This window comes from Neovison vison, chromosome 9 (assembly GCF_020171115.1).
Source record: "Neovison vison isolate M4711 chromosome 9, ASM_NN_V1, whole genome shotgun sequence".
Taxonomy (NCBI): Eukaryota; Metazoa; Chordata; class Mammalia; order Carnivora; family Mustelidae; genus Neogale; species Neogale vison.
Window position 1 is genome coordinate 21,971,967 of NC_058099.1, and position 17,868 is coordinate 21,989,834.

General features: G+C 41.0%; 1 protein-coding gene across 3 annotated transcripts in view; it reads left to right on the plus strand.

The window, feature by feature from the left end:
• LPAR1 (lysophosphatidic acid receptor 1) overlaps nucleotides 1-17,868 on the plus strand; it is a 133,154-nt gene that overhangs the window by 70,466 nt on the left and 44,820 nt on the right. For all 3 annotated transcript variants that reach the window (XM_044265150.1, XM_044265151.1, XM_044265149.1), the window contains one exon: nucleotides 7,646-8,393. In XM_044265150.1, coding sequence (XP_044121085.1) covers nucleotides 7,646-8,393 — 748 coding nt within the window. The remainder of the gene's footprint in view (nucleotides 1-7,645; nucleotides 8,394-17,868) is intronic.

Genomic DNA, 17,868 nt, shown 5'->3' on the forward strand with positions numbered 1-17,868 from the left:
TGTGGTTCCCTTTTAACTCAATAATGAATTGAAAAGAGTATTATATTTTCTCCATAACTTCTGAATCCTTTTAGCAATTAAAAAAAAAATTCCTTCCTCTTAGGACCAACTCAGCATTTTCTTGTTGGAAATTTGATGAGTATAATGTTCCACACTTTATCTCTGCCCCTTACAAGGGGCTGCAACAGATACAGAGTATTTTTACTGGGGTGCAATTTACTTTCAATGGTTTCTCTTTACATAGGTACAGCTCTTTTCATGTACATTGGTACTTTATAAGAAATAGCATTTTATGTACCTTTTCAGGTAAACTTTCAAAAATCTTATAGTTGGCCTATTCTGTACCTTTGGTAATAATTCTAGCTTTCAGGAGTGCAGGGGTGATTCAGTCAGTTAAGCATCTGGCTCGTGATTTAGGCTCAGGTCATGATCTCAGGGTCATGAGATCACGGCCCACATAGGGCTCTGCTCTGAACGTGGAACCTGCTTGAGATTATCTCCCTCACCATCCGCACCCCCACCCCCCGCCACCAAATTATAGCTTTCAAACATTTTTTGTTTCTATCAGCATTGTTTTGTGGCCCATTTTCTAGTTCTAGTGGCAGATCCTTTCACTTTTTGGTTTCTAAGTTGAGGCTCTAAATGAGGTGAGAATTATTTTTCTTCATAAAGATGGCATTTAATTCTGTGCTCTTTTCTGATTCTTCCTCCCTCCCTCCCTCTCTTTCTTTCTTTCTTTCTTTCTTCTTTTTTTGGAATGGGGAAGAAATGTGTAGAAGGCCTGATTATTTTAGATTGAGGAACTTGAATTTAGGGGACTTAGCCTTCATACCTTGCTTTGTAAATAAGAGAATCACCAATCTGGGCAGTTACGGGGCTTACTGAAGATGAGTTAGCTCTCCCCAGCATCAGAATCAGGGAGAAGCATTCACTCCATTGTTTTACTTGAGCAGAAATGGGAAACTAAGCTTGATTTATATCTTATGACTGGTCCTTTATCCAGTGTAGAGTGAAATCTCCCTTTTAGAATGTCCGTTGCATACACACTTTTTATCTAAATAGTTACTAAATCACAAAAGGTTAATTACCAGTCTGAGAGCTTGTGCCACGTGTTCTCTTTTCCACCTGGCTACAGGTGGAAATGATTACATTATTGTCTTAAAAAATCACATTGTGTGGACTGTGAGGGGATGTGCAGCAGGCACCAGGGGGATCATTTTGGTACCCCTGTAAGCCCTAGTGCCGTGCAGTGCTCCACCCCTACCTGGCATTCTCTAAATGTCTGTGAGTGTGCAGACAAGTCAGTGAGGTGCATAGTGAAGATGAACACCGTATGTGGCTCCTTAGCGTTCAGGCTTGGTGGAATTGTTATGACTTCTTTCGAGATCACATGATAGGGTGAGGTAAACGTCTCAGATTGGGAACATCTGCTGTGCAGGGCAGCCAAGAGGCCTCCCTCCACCCCATCAGCCTGAGATGTAATTGGTGGATGTGAAAAGGGCATGAACGGGGACTTCTCTTTTTAGCATCAAGGACAATATTTTCGGAATAAAATAATCCTGTTTTATTTACATCTTTGTTCCTTGGGCAGTGCAGAATTCTGCAACTTCTCTGATTATAGAGAAATTTCTGGCTAGTGATTTGGATTTAGCACAATAAACTTTTTTCTTTTTTTTTTTTTTTTTAAGATTTTTGTTTATTGGGGCACCTGGGTGGCTCAGTGGGTTAAGCCTCTGCCTCCGGCTCAGGTAATGATCTTAGGGTCCTGGGATCGAGCCCCGCATCAGGCTCTCTGCTCAGCAGTGAGCCTGCTTCCCCCTCCCTCTCTGCTTGCCTCTCTGCCTACTTGTGATCTCTCTCTCTCTGTGTGTCAAATGAATGAATAAAATCTTAAAAAAAAAAAAAAAAGGTGGTTTTTTTTTTTTTTTTTTTTACTTATTTGACAGAAAGAGAGAGATCACAAGTAGGCAGAGAGGCAGGCAGAGAGAGAGGGGGACGCAGGCTCCCCACTAAGCAGTGAGCCCAATTCGGGGCTCAATCCCAGGACCCTAGGATCATGACCTGAGCTGAAGGCAGAGTCTTTAACCCACTGAGCCACCCAGGCGCCCCTAGCACAATAAGCTTTTTAAAAGTGTTGAGTTCCATCTGATCATGTTTTTGTTTTCCCTAGATTTTTTACGAACGATATGATAATAATTCAATGAGGTGGTTTTTGAACGTTTTTGAAAATTACCGTTATGACTGAAATAGCACGTCTTGATTTTTGAGAAAGAAGAGAAAATGAACGTTTACATACTTCTCCTTCATTTCAGTGCATTGTAGTCCAGGCTCTTCTTGATAAAGTGATTCTAATTCCAGATTAAGTTATTTTCATAAGTACACTGTCAAGCATTACTTTTGATATTTGCTTTAAGTTTTAGAACCACATGGAGAGCAGTGACTTAGGTACCTGTGTTCCGGTACCTAAGTACTTGCTTGCTGCCACAGCTTTTGCTCTGTTGTGTTTTTTAGGCAGATAATGTAGATGATGTTCTTTGTGACCTGCCACATTTCTGAAACTGTTGTATAATAATCCATATGTGGGAACATCAGTATAGTTGGTTGTGGAATTTATGGACCTCATTTTCTCTATTTAATGGAGATTTAGTTTGCTTGTGTTCTGTCCTTTGGAATTCTTCTGTCGCAGTAGCTTGGCAATACCCTATTTTGTCTCTCTTTCTCTAGGTATTTGATTTGTTGGCTATTTGTTTATTTTTTTGTTTTTTCTTTTTATACATAAAGAATTTTTATCTTTACCTTTGAGATTGCAAAATCTAACCAAGTTATATCTCAATTCTGGTTGCTTTTAATTAACTCTGTTTTGTAATTTACACAAATGCAAACCAGTAATCTGAGGTCTTTCTTCTTAAGCAGTAACTTATGTTTCAAGCTATCTTACTCAGCTTTGTCTTGATCTTTCTTGGATTCCTAGTAACTAGATGTTTCCCTCTATATGCCTCCTTTCTTTTTACTCTTATCATCTCTGATCTTTGAGTGCTGAGTGAATTTCTTCAATATGTCTTCAAGTTGCCATTTCATGTTTTCTGGAATTTTCAACTTTGTTTCATTGTTTGAATTGCTGATTTTAATTCAGAAGTTGTTTTTCATCTTTGGTGGGCACAATAGTGGTTTTCAAAGATGTCCATTACTTAACCTCTGGAACCTGTAATTATTCTACTTTACTGGATAAGATGTGATTCAGTTAAGGATTTTGATATGGGGAGATGATCCTAGGTTATCTGGGTAGTCTAAATGTAAGCACAAGGGTCCCTAAATGTGGAAAGGGGGAGTGGATAGGAAGGGTAGGTGTTAGAATGATACAGTGTGAGGAAGACTTAATTGGCTGTTGCTGGCTTTCAGGGAAGGGGGCCAAGAACCAAAGGATGTGGACAGTCTCTAGAAATTGGAAAAGAGAAGAAAAAGTCACTGTGCAACCTTTGGAAAGGAACACAGCTCTGCTAACACGTTGATTTTCGCCTAGTGAGAGACCCACTTTGGACTTCTGATTTCCAGGAGTACAAAGTAATAAATTTGTATTTAAGCTGTGTGGTGATTTGTTACAGTAGCAGTAGGAAACTACAATCTCCATGTAGTTTTTACTGTTTTTTTTGTTTTGTTTTGTTTTTTGTGTTCACCGTGGCTTGTTCTCTCTTCAGTGCTAGTACCCTAACAAAGTACTTTGAGAATACAAATCAGAAATGTCCTGTAACTTAATCTTTTTCTTTTAACCTCCCCTCCTCCCCCAGTAAATCTGCTCAAGGTGGGTATTTTGTATTCTTCAGAATGGTCCTCTTCTCTGAGGTTGCATTTTTGTCTTACTGTATTTTATTTTATTTTTCTGTTTGCTGTACTGTTATAAGCATGACTGCTTGAATGTATTATAGTCCAATCATAGTTGAGTTAGATTCTCCCTGAGCTTGATTTGGGTTTCTGCCTAAATCCCTTGGGTCCTGAAGAAGTAAGAAAGCCGGTTGACTCTACCCCGTTGGTGGCTTTGTCAGGGTCACCTTCACTTATACTCCAGACCTCCTTTTTGCAGATGAAAAGAGAGGAGATTTCATTCTTCTTTCAGTTCAGTCCTGTTACCCTCAATTCAGCTGACATTCCCTCTTTTTCTCAGGTATATTCTATCCTTACTATTTCCATTCCAGGCACATTTTGTGCTGTCTTAATATTTAGCTTGCAATTTTCATGAAATGTAAAGTTCTTATCCAGAATTCTCTTGATACAGATAATAATAATTTAGCTCAGTTTTCTTATTTCACAGATGATAAAACTGGGGTTCAAACAGTCATGTAAGTTATGTCATTAAATGTGGTCTGGTGTTTACAAAGTTGGAACACTGTGAAATACTGTGTGCTTGGTGTTTGATTTAAAAATGGATTTGTCCAGAGAAAGTAAATGATTATAGGGGCTAAAGGGAAGAGAGAGTTTTGCATTTCTAGTTAGAATTTATTTTTTTGTGTATTGTGTGTCCTTTGCAGAAAGGAAACTTGTAAACATTTCTGGAATTTATTAATGCAACCAACGTATAGTTAGCATCTAATCTAACAGTTGAATGCTGTACAACAATGAACAATAAAGTTAGGATTTCTGCTCTCATAGGGTTTATGGCCCATTATGAGGAAGTGTTAATTGAGCAATTATTATACAGTGTGCTGAGTGTTATTGTGGGATAAATGCAGGGAACTGTAGCAGAAAACACCTTCCCTAGACTTGGGAATGTCTAGGGAAACTGACGGTTTCCTTTCTGCATGAAGAATGAAAGCAAGGGAGCCAGGTGAAAACTGGGGGATGATTGTTCTAGGCCAGTGGGAGTCAAAGTGTGGTCTCTGGACCGGCAGCATCAGTATCACCTGGGGAACAACTTTATGTCTGCCGAATCAGTAATTTTCAGGATCTGGCCAGCAATCCATGTTTTAGAAACCCTCCAAGTGATCTTGATAGAGAAAACCACTGTTCTGAGAAGCAGAGATGAGGGAGAGCACATCCCATTACATAGAGCTAAAGAAGAGGGCTGGAAGTCATTAGCAGTTTGGGTTGAGGCTGGAGGTCAGGTGTAGGAGTTCACAACACTTGGATGGAAGGTAGACCCCTTCCATTGTAACAGAAGAGGAAGAAAGGATGGATTCTTGAATAGGTGATTTTGTTTTTCATCAAAGAGAACAACAGTAGGTAAGCTTCAATTAGCCACTGTGGAGAAGAGGGAGAATGATGAGAAAATCAAACCCCTTGTGCTCCTGAAGTCTCCATTGAGATTAGATGTCATGAATTTAGATCAGAAACAATCTGTCAGATATGTCAATTTTCTTGAACGTTTCTCAGAAGCCTTGGTATAGATGTGGAAATGACATCCAGTTGCATTCAGCCAAGACTAGTGTTATTTCAAGAGACTGGTCATGGAAGGGCAGTGAGGCAAGTAGGCTAAAGGAGAAAGATCTCTTCTTCCTTATCTGAAGTTACAATATTCAAGGTCTGAAAACTGAAGACTTTTTCATAATTCACTTAGTGGCAAAACCTCAGAATGAATTTATGTGAGGTTATTTATAACTTTTATTTATCTAATTTAATGCAATAATATGTATGATTATGGAATCAGGCTTCAAATGTTGTTGGGGGATATTTTATTGTCTGAGGATTATCTATTGTGTAACTGTTCTTAAAACCAGAAAAAAAAAATTGAGTTTTGAAGGATCTGACCTCAGAATCTTCAAGGAGAGAATGTATTTCTGTCTTAGCAATAAAGAGGTTGAAATGTATACTATGAAATCTAAGCTGTATAGGGAAAGGGAGAAGATAGCAAGAGTATCCAGTGGGGAAGGTAGGATGCGTAAGGAAATAGATGACTTCAAAGAATTGATGTATTGGGCATCAAATGAGAAAATTGGAAAAATGACAGGTGTGGTGAGTAATTAAAGTGTATAATTTATTTCCAGAGGGAGGTAGTTCTGAGTGGTTACAAAGTTCAGGGTGTGACCATGGGAGTGGGCAGTTATAATGAGTTACAATGAAATACAAGGTTATTAGGGTTGGGTTCAAGAAACTGAAAGGCAAGAAAATTAGATGAAATAACCAGAGGACTGGCAAGATTTGGGGTAGAGTGGGACATGACAAAGCAGGTTCTCAGATCTTGAATGAATGAGACTTTTTGGAAAGTAAACAAAATTACCAGAGTGTGTAAGACAAGGTCTTCACTCTTTTCTTGGGCCATGGTCTCCTTAAGAGACAGTTTAAGGAGATCTCCTTATCAAACAGCTGATAAATAATGATACACATGGTAAGGGTAATGATAGAAACATGATCTAAAAGGTCTTAAAGTCTAAATGAGGAGAGACTAAATGTCTGGACAAGTCAGAATAGTAACCATTTAATAAGCATTTCACACTCTTTTGTAATGTTCAGTGTTTATTAAAATTTATGCACACCCTATGGATATTCATTATAACATTGGATCAAAAATAGTGGTTAAAACTGTCATATTTGCCAAGTCATTGTTTAAACATAAAAAGTTAGGATGTGACCTGTCTTTAAATAATTTCTGATTCTAGGAGTCTCAGACAAACTCAAGTCTTCAGGAAAATCACTTATTCTACTTGATGTGTAATTTTCACATTTCTATTTTATGTTACTATTTATTTTCTAATTTTAATCATTTTATTGACTACCTATATTATGTTATAAACTTGCTCAGTCCCTTTAGGATTCAAGTGAGTATAATTAATAAATGAGTGTATTCTAATTGCTGAAAAATAAGAACACATAATAAAACACCCTTACTTCACATTTTGGAAAAACCTGAAGTACACTTCACTTTTTGTAGAGCAGCATCGAAGTGTCAACTACAGTTTGGATTACATTGGAGGTTACATTAGGTAACATATTTTTTATGTCCTCCAAAGAGAAAAAAGTTCTCCAACATCATAGATTGGTCGACAAATGCTATTCTGGGGATAAGGAGTCATGGGGGTAGACAGTGTTGACCACAGGAATGTCGAACAGCAAATGCTGGCTTTGGGCAGAGCAGCTTTGATGCATGGTGACCTCTCTGAAATGTTGGTACTGATGGGCCTTGCGGGGACTTGCATTACAAAGTGTTTGTCACAGATTGAACATACTATGTGAGAACAGAAATGCAGAATAATGGAGCAATAATACCCTATCTATAAACCAACTGTGTTTACAGATTCCCTAAATAACAGGTCAGTGTAGGTTTTATGACGGTAAATACTCCAGTTGCAATCTCTGCTCAATTTTCATCTGTCTCATGTATTTTAAGCAAGATTTCTGGGCCATGTGGCTTTTCTAGTAGACTTCAATGACCTGCAACCACTAAGCACAGACCTTGTCATTTATTCAATTCCAGCTGTCTTTAATCTTGAAGACAGTAAGACACTGAAGAGCCTTGGGTTTTCAACATAATAATAGAATGTTATTCGGGATCAGATTTTCAGATTCTTTGCCTTTGTGTATGTGTGTGTGTAGGTTTTCTCTTTCTTTCTTTCTTTCTTTTTTCTTTTTTATTTTTTTGCCACATTTACCATACTGTACATCTTTAAATTTGGATCTGTGGTTTCTTCTTTCTTTTTCATCTTCCTTTCTCTTTTAGTTCACAGCCATGAATGAACCACAGTGCTTCTACAATGAGTCCATTGCCTTCTTTTATAACCGGAGTGGAAAGTATCTCGCCACGGAATGGAACACAGTCAGCAAGCTGGTGATGGGACTTGGAATCACTGTCTGTATCTTCATCATGTTGGCCAACCTACTGGTCATGGTAGCAATCTATGTCAACCGCCGCTTCCATTTTCCTATTTATTACCTAATGGCCAATCTGGCTGCTGCAGACTTCTTTGCTGGGTTGGCTTATTTCTACCTAATGTTCAACACAGGACCCAACACCCGGAGACTGACTGTCAGCACATGGCTCCTCCGCCAGGGCCTCATTGACACCAGCCTGACAGCATCTGTGGCCAACTTACTGGCTATTGCAATCGAGAGGCACATTACAGTTTTCCGCATGCAGCTCCACACCAGGATGAGCAACCGGCGGGTGGTGGTGGTGATTGTGGTCATCTGGACTATGGCCATTGTCATGGGTGCTATACCCAGTGTGGGCTGGAACTGCATCTGTGATATTGAAAATTGTTCCAACATGGCGCCCCTCTACAGTGACTCTTACTTAGTCTTCTGGGCCATTTTCAACTTGGTGACCTTTGTCGTCATGGTGGTTCTCTATGCGCATATCTTTGGCTATGTTCGCCAGAGGACTATGAGAATGTCTCGGCATAGTTCTGGACCCAGGCGGAATCGGGATACCATGATGAGTCTTCTGAAGACGGTGGTCATTGTGCTTGGTAAGTTTTGTCTTGACCGTTAACTTATTTTATAGAATATTATTGTCTTTATATAAAACCGTATTTATAATAGTGGTAGGCAAATGAACATACAGGAATTAAAATGGGGATGAGGCACTTTATAACAAATGTCTAGGATGAAGTCAGCACACAGCTCTTTCTACAGTTGCAGAATTGGTTTTGGGGAGATGTCTCAGTGATGCGCTGTAAGTGATACAATGTATATGTGCTGCCGAAGGGAGCACTGTAAGTGATACAATGTAAAAGAGGTCATTAATGAATTTAGCTATCAAGTATTGAAAATAACAGCTTTCAAAGGGTTTCCTTATAGCCCAAATCATGTTATTTTTTGCCTTGTGGTCTCTTTATTACAGATTTTCAGAAAGTAAGTGCTTTTATATAATATGAATATGCTTTCATATATAGTTGTTTTTCTGCAACTCTTTCTAAATAAGTTATCTTCCACATTCTGTAGTTGTAATTACAAATATGGTGGTAAACATGCTAAGGTTTTGTATAGATTTGCTGCACAAAATAGCACTCTGTTGACCATCTTAATGGAAACTTATGTTTTCATTAAGTTTCTGTTTTCAGGGCGCCTGGGTGGCTCAGTGGGTTAGGCCGCTGCCTTTGGCTCAGGTCATGATCTCAGGGTCCTGGGATCGAGGCCCGCATCGGGCTCTCTGCTCAGCGGGGAGCCTGCTTCCTCCTCTCTCTCTGCCTGCCTCTCTGCCTGCTTGTGATCTCGCTCTGTCAAATAAATAAATAAAATCTTTAAAAAAAAAAAAGTTTCTGTTTTCAGTGGCGCAAAATTCATATTTCAAGGTGAAGAGGAAGATTTTATTTTCCATACACTCTGGTAACTTCTGCCTTTCACTTTTGTTTTTCTTAGATGTATATGTATGGGAAGGATCAGGGGAATATATTTTTCATTTACGTACTCAGAAAATAGTTCTGAGTACCTCATATGTCCCAGACCCTGTGCTGACTCCTGACCATGTACCCAAGAAGAAAAACACAGGACATTTCTTTTTGAGTTTAGTACCTGTTTTAAAAGTTCACCCAGTGAGGGGTGCCTGGGTGGTGCAGTAGGTTAAACATCTGACCTTTGGTTTCAGTTTGGGTCATCATTTCAGGGTGGCAAGATCGAACCCTGCATTGGGCTATATGCTCAGTGTGGAGTCTGTTTGGGACAGTCTCTCCCTCTCTGCATCCCCCCCCCCTCTTTTTCTCAAATAATAAATCTTTTTTTTTTTTTTAAATAAAAAATAGAAGTTCACCCAGTGAAAATTTGTTTAAACAATTAACCTCTTGAATTACAATTTTTCCACAGGCTGCATTCAGATTAATGTTTGATCACCATTTGAAAATATCTAAACATCTTGAGCATTTCATCTTTTCCCATGGGAAGTCACTGGAAAGTTCCTGTAATGCTCGTTACATCAATTTGTAGAGCACTGTTGAATGAGTGTAACTTGGATTGTGTGGCTCCTTGGAAACTCTGGGACTCATATTAATCTGAGCCACTGGAAAAGGGAGCCCTAATTATGGCTAACTAAGCTAACATTCTGGTTAATGCATCAGTCCCATCCATTTTGGTAAGGGCGAATGCATCCAGGAGTTCATACCTGAGTATCCTGCTTGTGGTCCTCTGGTAGACCTCCAAGAATAAAAACAAAACCTTGAAATGGCTGACACAACAGAAGCCCTGTCTTAGTTTACCATGATTGTTATTTTTGTGTGAAATGAAATAACATGAGATGCTTTACTTCTGCGTCGACTGAAATAGTTGTTCATTTACTGATGTTCTGAATGTTGGTTGAAACTTTTCATATGGGTGTACTTTTTCTATAACTATCTCGAGTGCTGCTTATAGTTCACAGAAACACCAGTAAACAATGACTGCTGAACTTGAACTATGAACCTGCCAAGTTCTTGTTTTAATTTTGCCCTTTGTATAATGTGTAGCACCTTCTGGTGTGTAGTAAGTTTTCATGATTCATATAAAATGAACTTCTATGCTTCATTGGATCGTTTTACAGGTTAGATGAGAATTATTTTGAGGCTTTATGGGGCAATAGCTTTGGTGTAGATCCGCCCCTGAGTGCCTCTCCCACACCACCGTGCCAACCCCAAACATGAAAATAACAGGATTAATGTTGCCCTCTGAGGTTTAAACTAGTAGCCTCTGTGAAGATTGAATATGTGTAACTATCTCTGGAATGAATAACATTTTTTATAGGGGTGTGATGGAAGAAATTTTAGAACATGGAAAACTCCAATCAGGGTGATAGGTGAAGAAATTTGGTGAAGCAAGATGTGTATGTGATTGTAATATGAGAAGGAGAAACTAAATGGACTGTAGCCTTTTTTAGAAAAGCAGCATGAGTGGAAGAATGGGTGGGGTGAGGGGATGGGTGGTTGGAAAGCTTAGACTAGGGAATTCACAATCCTCAACAATTGGATGTTTGTCAAGGTGATGTCTAATTTATACAATGTGTTCTTCTGAATCCTGTGTAGTCATAATGATTGGATGGAAGACATGACTTGGTCTTATAGAAACAAATCTAGTCTACTTGAAGCTCTTCCCACTGTAAATTCATTTATTGATCATCAGGCTTTGTAGGTGCACATTTGCTTTTTAACATCTGCCTTTTCTGCCAGATTGTCAGCTTTGTGATGGCCAGCAGGACTGTTATGACATGTTGTCCATTTGGTCCACATTACCTGTCATGGTATCTGGCACAAAGTAGATGCTTATTAAGTATCTGATGAATGAATGAACATGGTGCAAAGCCATCAAGGCTTCAGAACTGAGGAGCAGAGAGAGCCGTGGTGAATTCACTAAGCTAAGACCAATGTATTGAGCTGTGTGGCAGAAGATAGACCTAGGTACACTCCTATCACGTTAGGTGCCTTCCAATCAAATACAACAGCTTAGGAGGTGACTGTGGGATGGTGATTAAGGTTTAATTAATTTTGTTAGAAACCTTCAGTTTCCATTTTACCATGTCAGAATGTACTCTGGGTTTCAGACCTATTCCGTTCCCATGATCAACAAAAGATGTGTTGGTCAACAAGTCAGACTCCCAGGAGTCAACATAAAGTAAAGACATCTTTGAGATGTATCATGGCAATACCGGTAGCAATTTTTCAGCGCAAGGTTGTACGTATGCTACTTTTGAGTCTTAATATTTTTTGTTGTCAAATACTTATGTACCGTTAATCATGTGCCCCAGCCCTTCTCTACCTGAGGAATTAGTATTTACCAAAAAACCAAATCAAACAAAAAAACAGCCCTACAGAATATAGGTGCCATTATCTATTTGTTATCTTCACCTTCCAGAGGTGAAACCTGAGGTATGGGGAGATGAGGTAACTTGCCGGGAGCCACACAGCTAGATAAGGACAGAGGCTAGAAAACATTTCAGGCAGTGTGGTTCCAGAGCCCATGTGGGGTTTTCCTGTCTTTTGTTTTTACCTCCATGCAATCCTGCCTCTATAATAAAAACAACTACCAGCACAGGCTGTACTTTGTTATAAAGTTCCAACAGCTCTGTGCTATTTAATGGAAACATCGTGATCCCATTCGTTGCTGTTGATACTGCCTAGCTGTCTGCGCCTTGTTTCCTCTGATGAAGAAATCTCGAAGGGAACATTCCTTTACTCTTCTTCCTTCTGCTAAAGATGCTCACGACAGTCATTTTGTCAGTCCGTTTCCACTGCTTGGTGATGGAGTACCAAGAACCAACCGTTGATTGTGAGAGAGTGTTTTGCTCAAGGTGTATTTCACTTAAGGATTCACGGTTCCAGCAAAAAGCCATGTAACCCTTCCCCAACCCTTCTCCCTGTTAACATTTTGCCAAGAATTCTGGAGTGTGTTCCAAGTTGAATCAGAGTGGCCATCAAGAAGTTCTTCCTAATTTGACCACAGTATATCTTGAGTTGTTAAGTCCTTACCTTTCTTGCCATATTCCTCGTGTTGACCTTTGTGTTGGTGATAATTAGGAAAGCAAAGAAGCAGGATTTGGAAGGAGAAGAATATTTACTGTATGGAGGTCTTGGCATCTTTCCCCAGGAGAGAGTAAGGGACATAAAAAAGCAAAATAAATCCAAGTGAGGCTTACCTCTTTGGGAAGCAGGGAGGAGTCGTGGTTTTTTTCTAGTTTGATCTGCTCTGGTTGGAAATGATCACCACTGAAATGAAATTACTACCTTTTACCTGCATATCCTGTGCCAGGGTCAATACTTGACACCAGTCTTCACGTGCCATATATAATCTTACCAAGGTGTTATGCCCCAGTAATGGGTCCGTGATTAAAGGAGTGAGACTGATACAAAGCGAAGGTCAAGCAAAGCTTTATTTCGCGCCAAGCATCAAGAATCTAACTGAACGTTCGGGGCCGCACCTCTTAGAAGAGAGGGCAACCCTTCTCTTTCACAGACTAGCTTTTAAGGGCAAAGGCCATGCGGTCGGGCCTGGCCACGCACAGGTGGCCAATGAGATTGTAACACACACAGGAAACTCCACAGTGATGCTAGGTGACCAATTGAGACAATTTACCCTAGTAGACATTTGAACCAGCCTATTACACCTTGACTCGGATTGGCGCCAAAAGGGCTCCCAAAGGGCGGGGCCCATTCTCCTTGGTAACCAGGGAGACAGTATGCATCCCCCCCACTGATCAGATGTCTCCACCTGGCCTGACCCACCTTTGTATCTGGGCTTTGTTACCTGTAAATCCCCTGGGGGAAGGGGAGCAGGGACAGTTTCTAAATAGGTCCTTACACCAGGAAAGTCGTATTTCGCCTGTATTATACTGAGGAAACAGAGTTAACAGAGTTATACTGAATCTAGCGGAGGTCTTGATGCTTGTGGAGGAAATGCCATTCTGTAGCATGGGGGCAGAGAAGGAAAGTAATGGCAGGAGCAATGCTCCTTATCTTCCAGGCACTGAAGGAATCAGGTGTGATTAGCATATGGTGGGTGTGCTGGAGAGTTTTGACTGGAGAGTCAAAGCCTTCATAACATACCAAGGCATTTAGGCTTCTGGCTGTAGGCGATCAAAGGTGGTAAGGGGTTCCTGATAACACCATTTCCCTGTAGGGGTTCCCATATAATTTATCATCTGAACGAAATGCCTTTGGTAGTGAAGACAGGCACTAATTGGTTGGGACTCAGGAGCAGAAGGCCTAAACCAAGTGTAGTCCATGCAGGGTGTGTGGTCACTCTGCTTCTGGGTTCTGCTTTTTGTTTATAGTCTTTCCACTTTTTCATTTGGCTTTTTAAATGCAGATTTCAACTCTGGTTTTGATCCATTGTATAGATGGTGAAGAAGAACTTCTGTTTTTTGTTTCTGCTTTGTTTTAAAGCAAGGATCTGTCCAGATTTGAATTTTAGAGCTGAAAGAGTCCTTATAAATTACAAATAGTACAAAAACCAAAAAAAAAATTACACGGTCCAGCTCCTTCATCCTACAAAGAGAGAGACTGAAGCTCCCGGGCTAATTGAGAAATTTAGATCTGAGTTCCCTGGTGGCCCAAGCCAAGATCCAGGTTTGCTCACTTCCAGAAAGGTTCTGTTCTTACCGCGTATGTCTCCATGTTGTTCAGTCCTACCCACAATTTCCATCATTTTCTTCCTTGTGAACTTCAGCATGTATTTATGGGGCTAGACCGCCAGGATGGGAGTAAACATTGTGGCTGTAAAGGTACCTGGCACCCACAGAAAGGGTCACCTTGAATTTGGCCTCATTATAACCACCTAGTAATCTCTGTAATGAAACTATAACAAAAGTCCTTGGGAACTGAATTACTTGCACAGCAGGTAATTTTTATACATTATAGCATTCTGTCAGCTTTAATAACAGCAGTTGTATGAATTTCTCATTTATCTTAGTTTATTATCAAGTTTGTTTTACCCATGGGGAGTGTGGATATGTGTGTGTGTTTTCCCAGTTAATATTCTTCAAGGTAGATGCCTCTGGGATCTTTCCTGACTCTGCTGTTAACCATCTGGGTGATTCTGGGCAAGTTACTTTGTCTGTGCATTAATTTTTCTGTACTTTCATCTGTAGGAGGAAGTTGGCTAATTTGATTTCCAAGATTACAGTTCTGCTTACTACCCTGTCAATAAAACGATAAGGACATAACTCTCGTGGGTCAACCATGCAGAATTCTCTAGTAGAAAACACAGAAATAGAAATGGAATAATAGCAAGGGATGGTGATCTTTCTCCATATCCACTTCTTTAATAATTAGCTTTAGATATCTATACCCCCTTAGAGGGAGGAGCACATTCACACAGGATAATCTCAAATGAGTTGTTTTGCTTTACCCCCCTCCCTGCCCCCATAGAGAGCTCTGTGCCAGGAAGAGAAGGCTTCCCAGTTGGTCCCGTTGCGAGAGGAAAGGAGTGGGTACAAGAGGCTCTTATTCCCTGGCCGCTGGTGACCAGCCACACATCCTGTTACTCTGCACACGAACTAGAGCCATCCTAAGTCTCCTCAGGTCCCTGTGGCATCCCTGTTAAGACCTCTTTGAGGTGGGACCTAAGAGAATATTCATGAGAGCCCTGATTGTCTGGCCAGCCACGCAGCTGGCTTGGCCCCCTGGGTGTGGTCAGGAGGGACATCCGACAGAAGCGCCACAGGGCAGCCCAGACCCCAAATCCACAGCCCTGGTCAAAAGCAAAAACAACTCTGAAATACCAGTTCTTTATACCCTTTTGTTGCCCAACTCCATTCAAATATTTTTACTCAGAAGCAACTCTCAAACAGAAAGAAAAAACAAAAATACCGCACGAGCCTAACAGAGTTTCTTTTGAGGTGTGGACGGAGCAGCCAGAACACGAAGCTCTTTCTTATTTTAGGCCTCATGCAGACTTCGTGTTCCTGGGGCTCCTGTCAGTCCCCCTGTGAGCGCTGCACAGACATTTGTCCTTATCAGGAAAGGTCCTAAGAGATGTAACGATTCCTTGAACGGTGTGTGGTGACCCCCGGGAATCCACTGTTGCTGAGGGCTTGAGAATAAGATTTGGAATAAGATTTGGAATAAGATAGGCCAGAGTTTAGAATTCGAGCTCTGACCCCTCTCTTACTGGTTTCGTAACCGTGAGTGCTTGGTTTAATCCCTCTGAACCTCAGTTTCAGAATTAATAGTGGGACCTTTCTCAAGTGATGAGGACCACTCGATGCGCTGCGCACACGAAGCAAAGGCACCCAGGGTCCGGCTAATATAAAACCCGAGAGGTAGCAAAAACCAAGAAGTAGGTACCTAATGGTAATCTCCTCCTTACCATTAGGTCTTGTCCGCACGTGCACCCTCCCCCTTCCCTCCTTTCTCCGCACCCACAGGCCAGCAGACCGCGGCCCGTGGATTTGGTGGCTGAGATAGTGCTTCCTTTCTGGGCCATGGTGTAGACGTCCTACTGTGTTTTAGCCGCTCTCGGCTCCAGTTACAAGCTGTACCTTTGGTTCAGACGGGCCCTTGCTTTTCCAGAGCTCTGTCTGTACTGCAGTGGTGTCTGCGTCTTCTTGAGCCGCAGCTCCATGCACTCAAAGTCCTGTTAGCGTCATAAGTAGTGGCAGTTTTGACTTGGTAACTCTCTGAAGATTAAATGGCATTAACCCTTAAAGTGAATTTTGGAAAAAAAAAAGAGGGCTTCTGAAACAGAAAAGGCCACTCTGCCAATATCTATCAGAAAAGGTCATCGGGGGCGTCTGGGGGGTGCAGTCGGTTAAGTGTCCATCTGACTCTTGGTTTCAGCTCAGGTTGTGAACTCAGGGCAGTGAGATCGAGCCTCACGTCGGGCCCCGAGCTCCGTGCGGAGTCTGCTTAACGCTCTTTCCCCCTCTGCCCCTTCCCTGCCCTTGCACCTCTCCCCACCGCCTGCCCATGTGCTCTCTCTCTCTCAAATAAATAAATAAATCTTCGGAAAAAAAAAAAAGGGTCTTCAGTTCCTTCAAATGGACGTGCTGTCATTAGGGCACAGCTGGTAGCCCAGCTACCATGAAGGGCACCGGTTCTGTTTGCTTTTTACCCACTGTGAAGGACACGTTTGGTGTAAATGGAAGACTAGCCAGAGGCTGGGGTCATGACACCTTATTGCCGTTCCCTATTCAGGCCCAGCTTGACAGTGTATCCAGTTAGGATTACTTGAGCTGGGGCCTCATCGCTGTTCCTCCGGAAAGAAAAGGATAAAAGATACTTAACTCCTCCTCTGTCACTGCTGCTTCTTCCGTCTCCTCGGAGCACCATGATGGACATTCCACAATGGCGGGGCTTTATTATTTCCCAGCACCTAGAACAGGGGCTGGCATTTAGCCAACTCTAGATATTTGTAGAATAAATCAGTGAAATATACTTTTTATTCTGGATAGAATTTTACAGGCTCCCCGGTAACAATAGAAATATACCTGTCTAGCTTGAAATTCAGTATAACGTAATAATGAGTCTCATTCAGAGGAGTAGTTCTGAGTAAGGCAGTTCCATGTCCTGCCTGTCAAGGACATTTTTGGGGGCTAAGTTCCAGAGTGAGCTTGTTAATAATAGTTTATTTTGTCAACAAACATGTATTGAATGTCTAATAGGTCCTCTGTTAAGGAGTAGGTCCACTGTTAAGGAGTAGGGATGCAAAGATCAGTGAAAATAGGGGTCCTGTTCTCAAGGGGCTCTCATTTTAGTAGATCAGGGTAGGTCATTTAAGTTAAATGCAATATAGTATGGTAACAATAAAATATGCAAGGTGCTGCGAGAATGCTGTCTTTCCATCGCGGCGGTGAAAGAAAGACTTCATGATGGTGATTCGGAATTACAGCTTAGATGGTACGTAAGAGTTTGCCATGTGAATCCCAGCAAAGAAATAATTTCAGTAAAGACTTTTGAAACTCTGAATTGAATTAAATATTCAGTCACCTCCTTAGAGTGCAGTTAATGCGTCACTTAGATATGACAATAAGTCCTCCTAGGCTGGCAAATCTGCTGGAGGCGGGAGGGAAGGCTTGCATAATTTTAAGACAATATTGTGTGTATCGTTTTTTGCCCTCGTTTTTGAACTGGTATAATACATCTGTTTTAAAATTGACCATAGTTAGCAGCTTCACATGCAATTGTTTGTAAAGGAAAGGAGTTCCGTTACTGACCTGTCAGGAAAGGGATGAATTTCTACATGTGCAAATTAACATCCTGTGGGAAGTAAGAAGGGCTCTGTAGTGACATGTATGTTTCAGGGCCTGAAAGAGTATTGCCAGGAAATATGGACACCTACACTTAAAATAAACACATATATGTGCGTGGGAATTGCCAGATTTAGCAAATAAAAGCAATTTTGGGGGGACGTGCTAAAAAAAGTACTCATTGTTGATCTGAAAGTTAGATGATACACTTTATCTTGCAACCCCAATACACAGCGTTCAATGGGAAGGAATGCATTTTAGATGGCAATCAACTCTCTCTCTACAGAGATTTTTCTCTC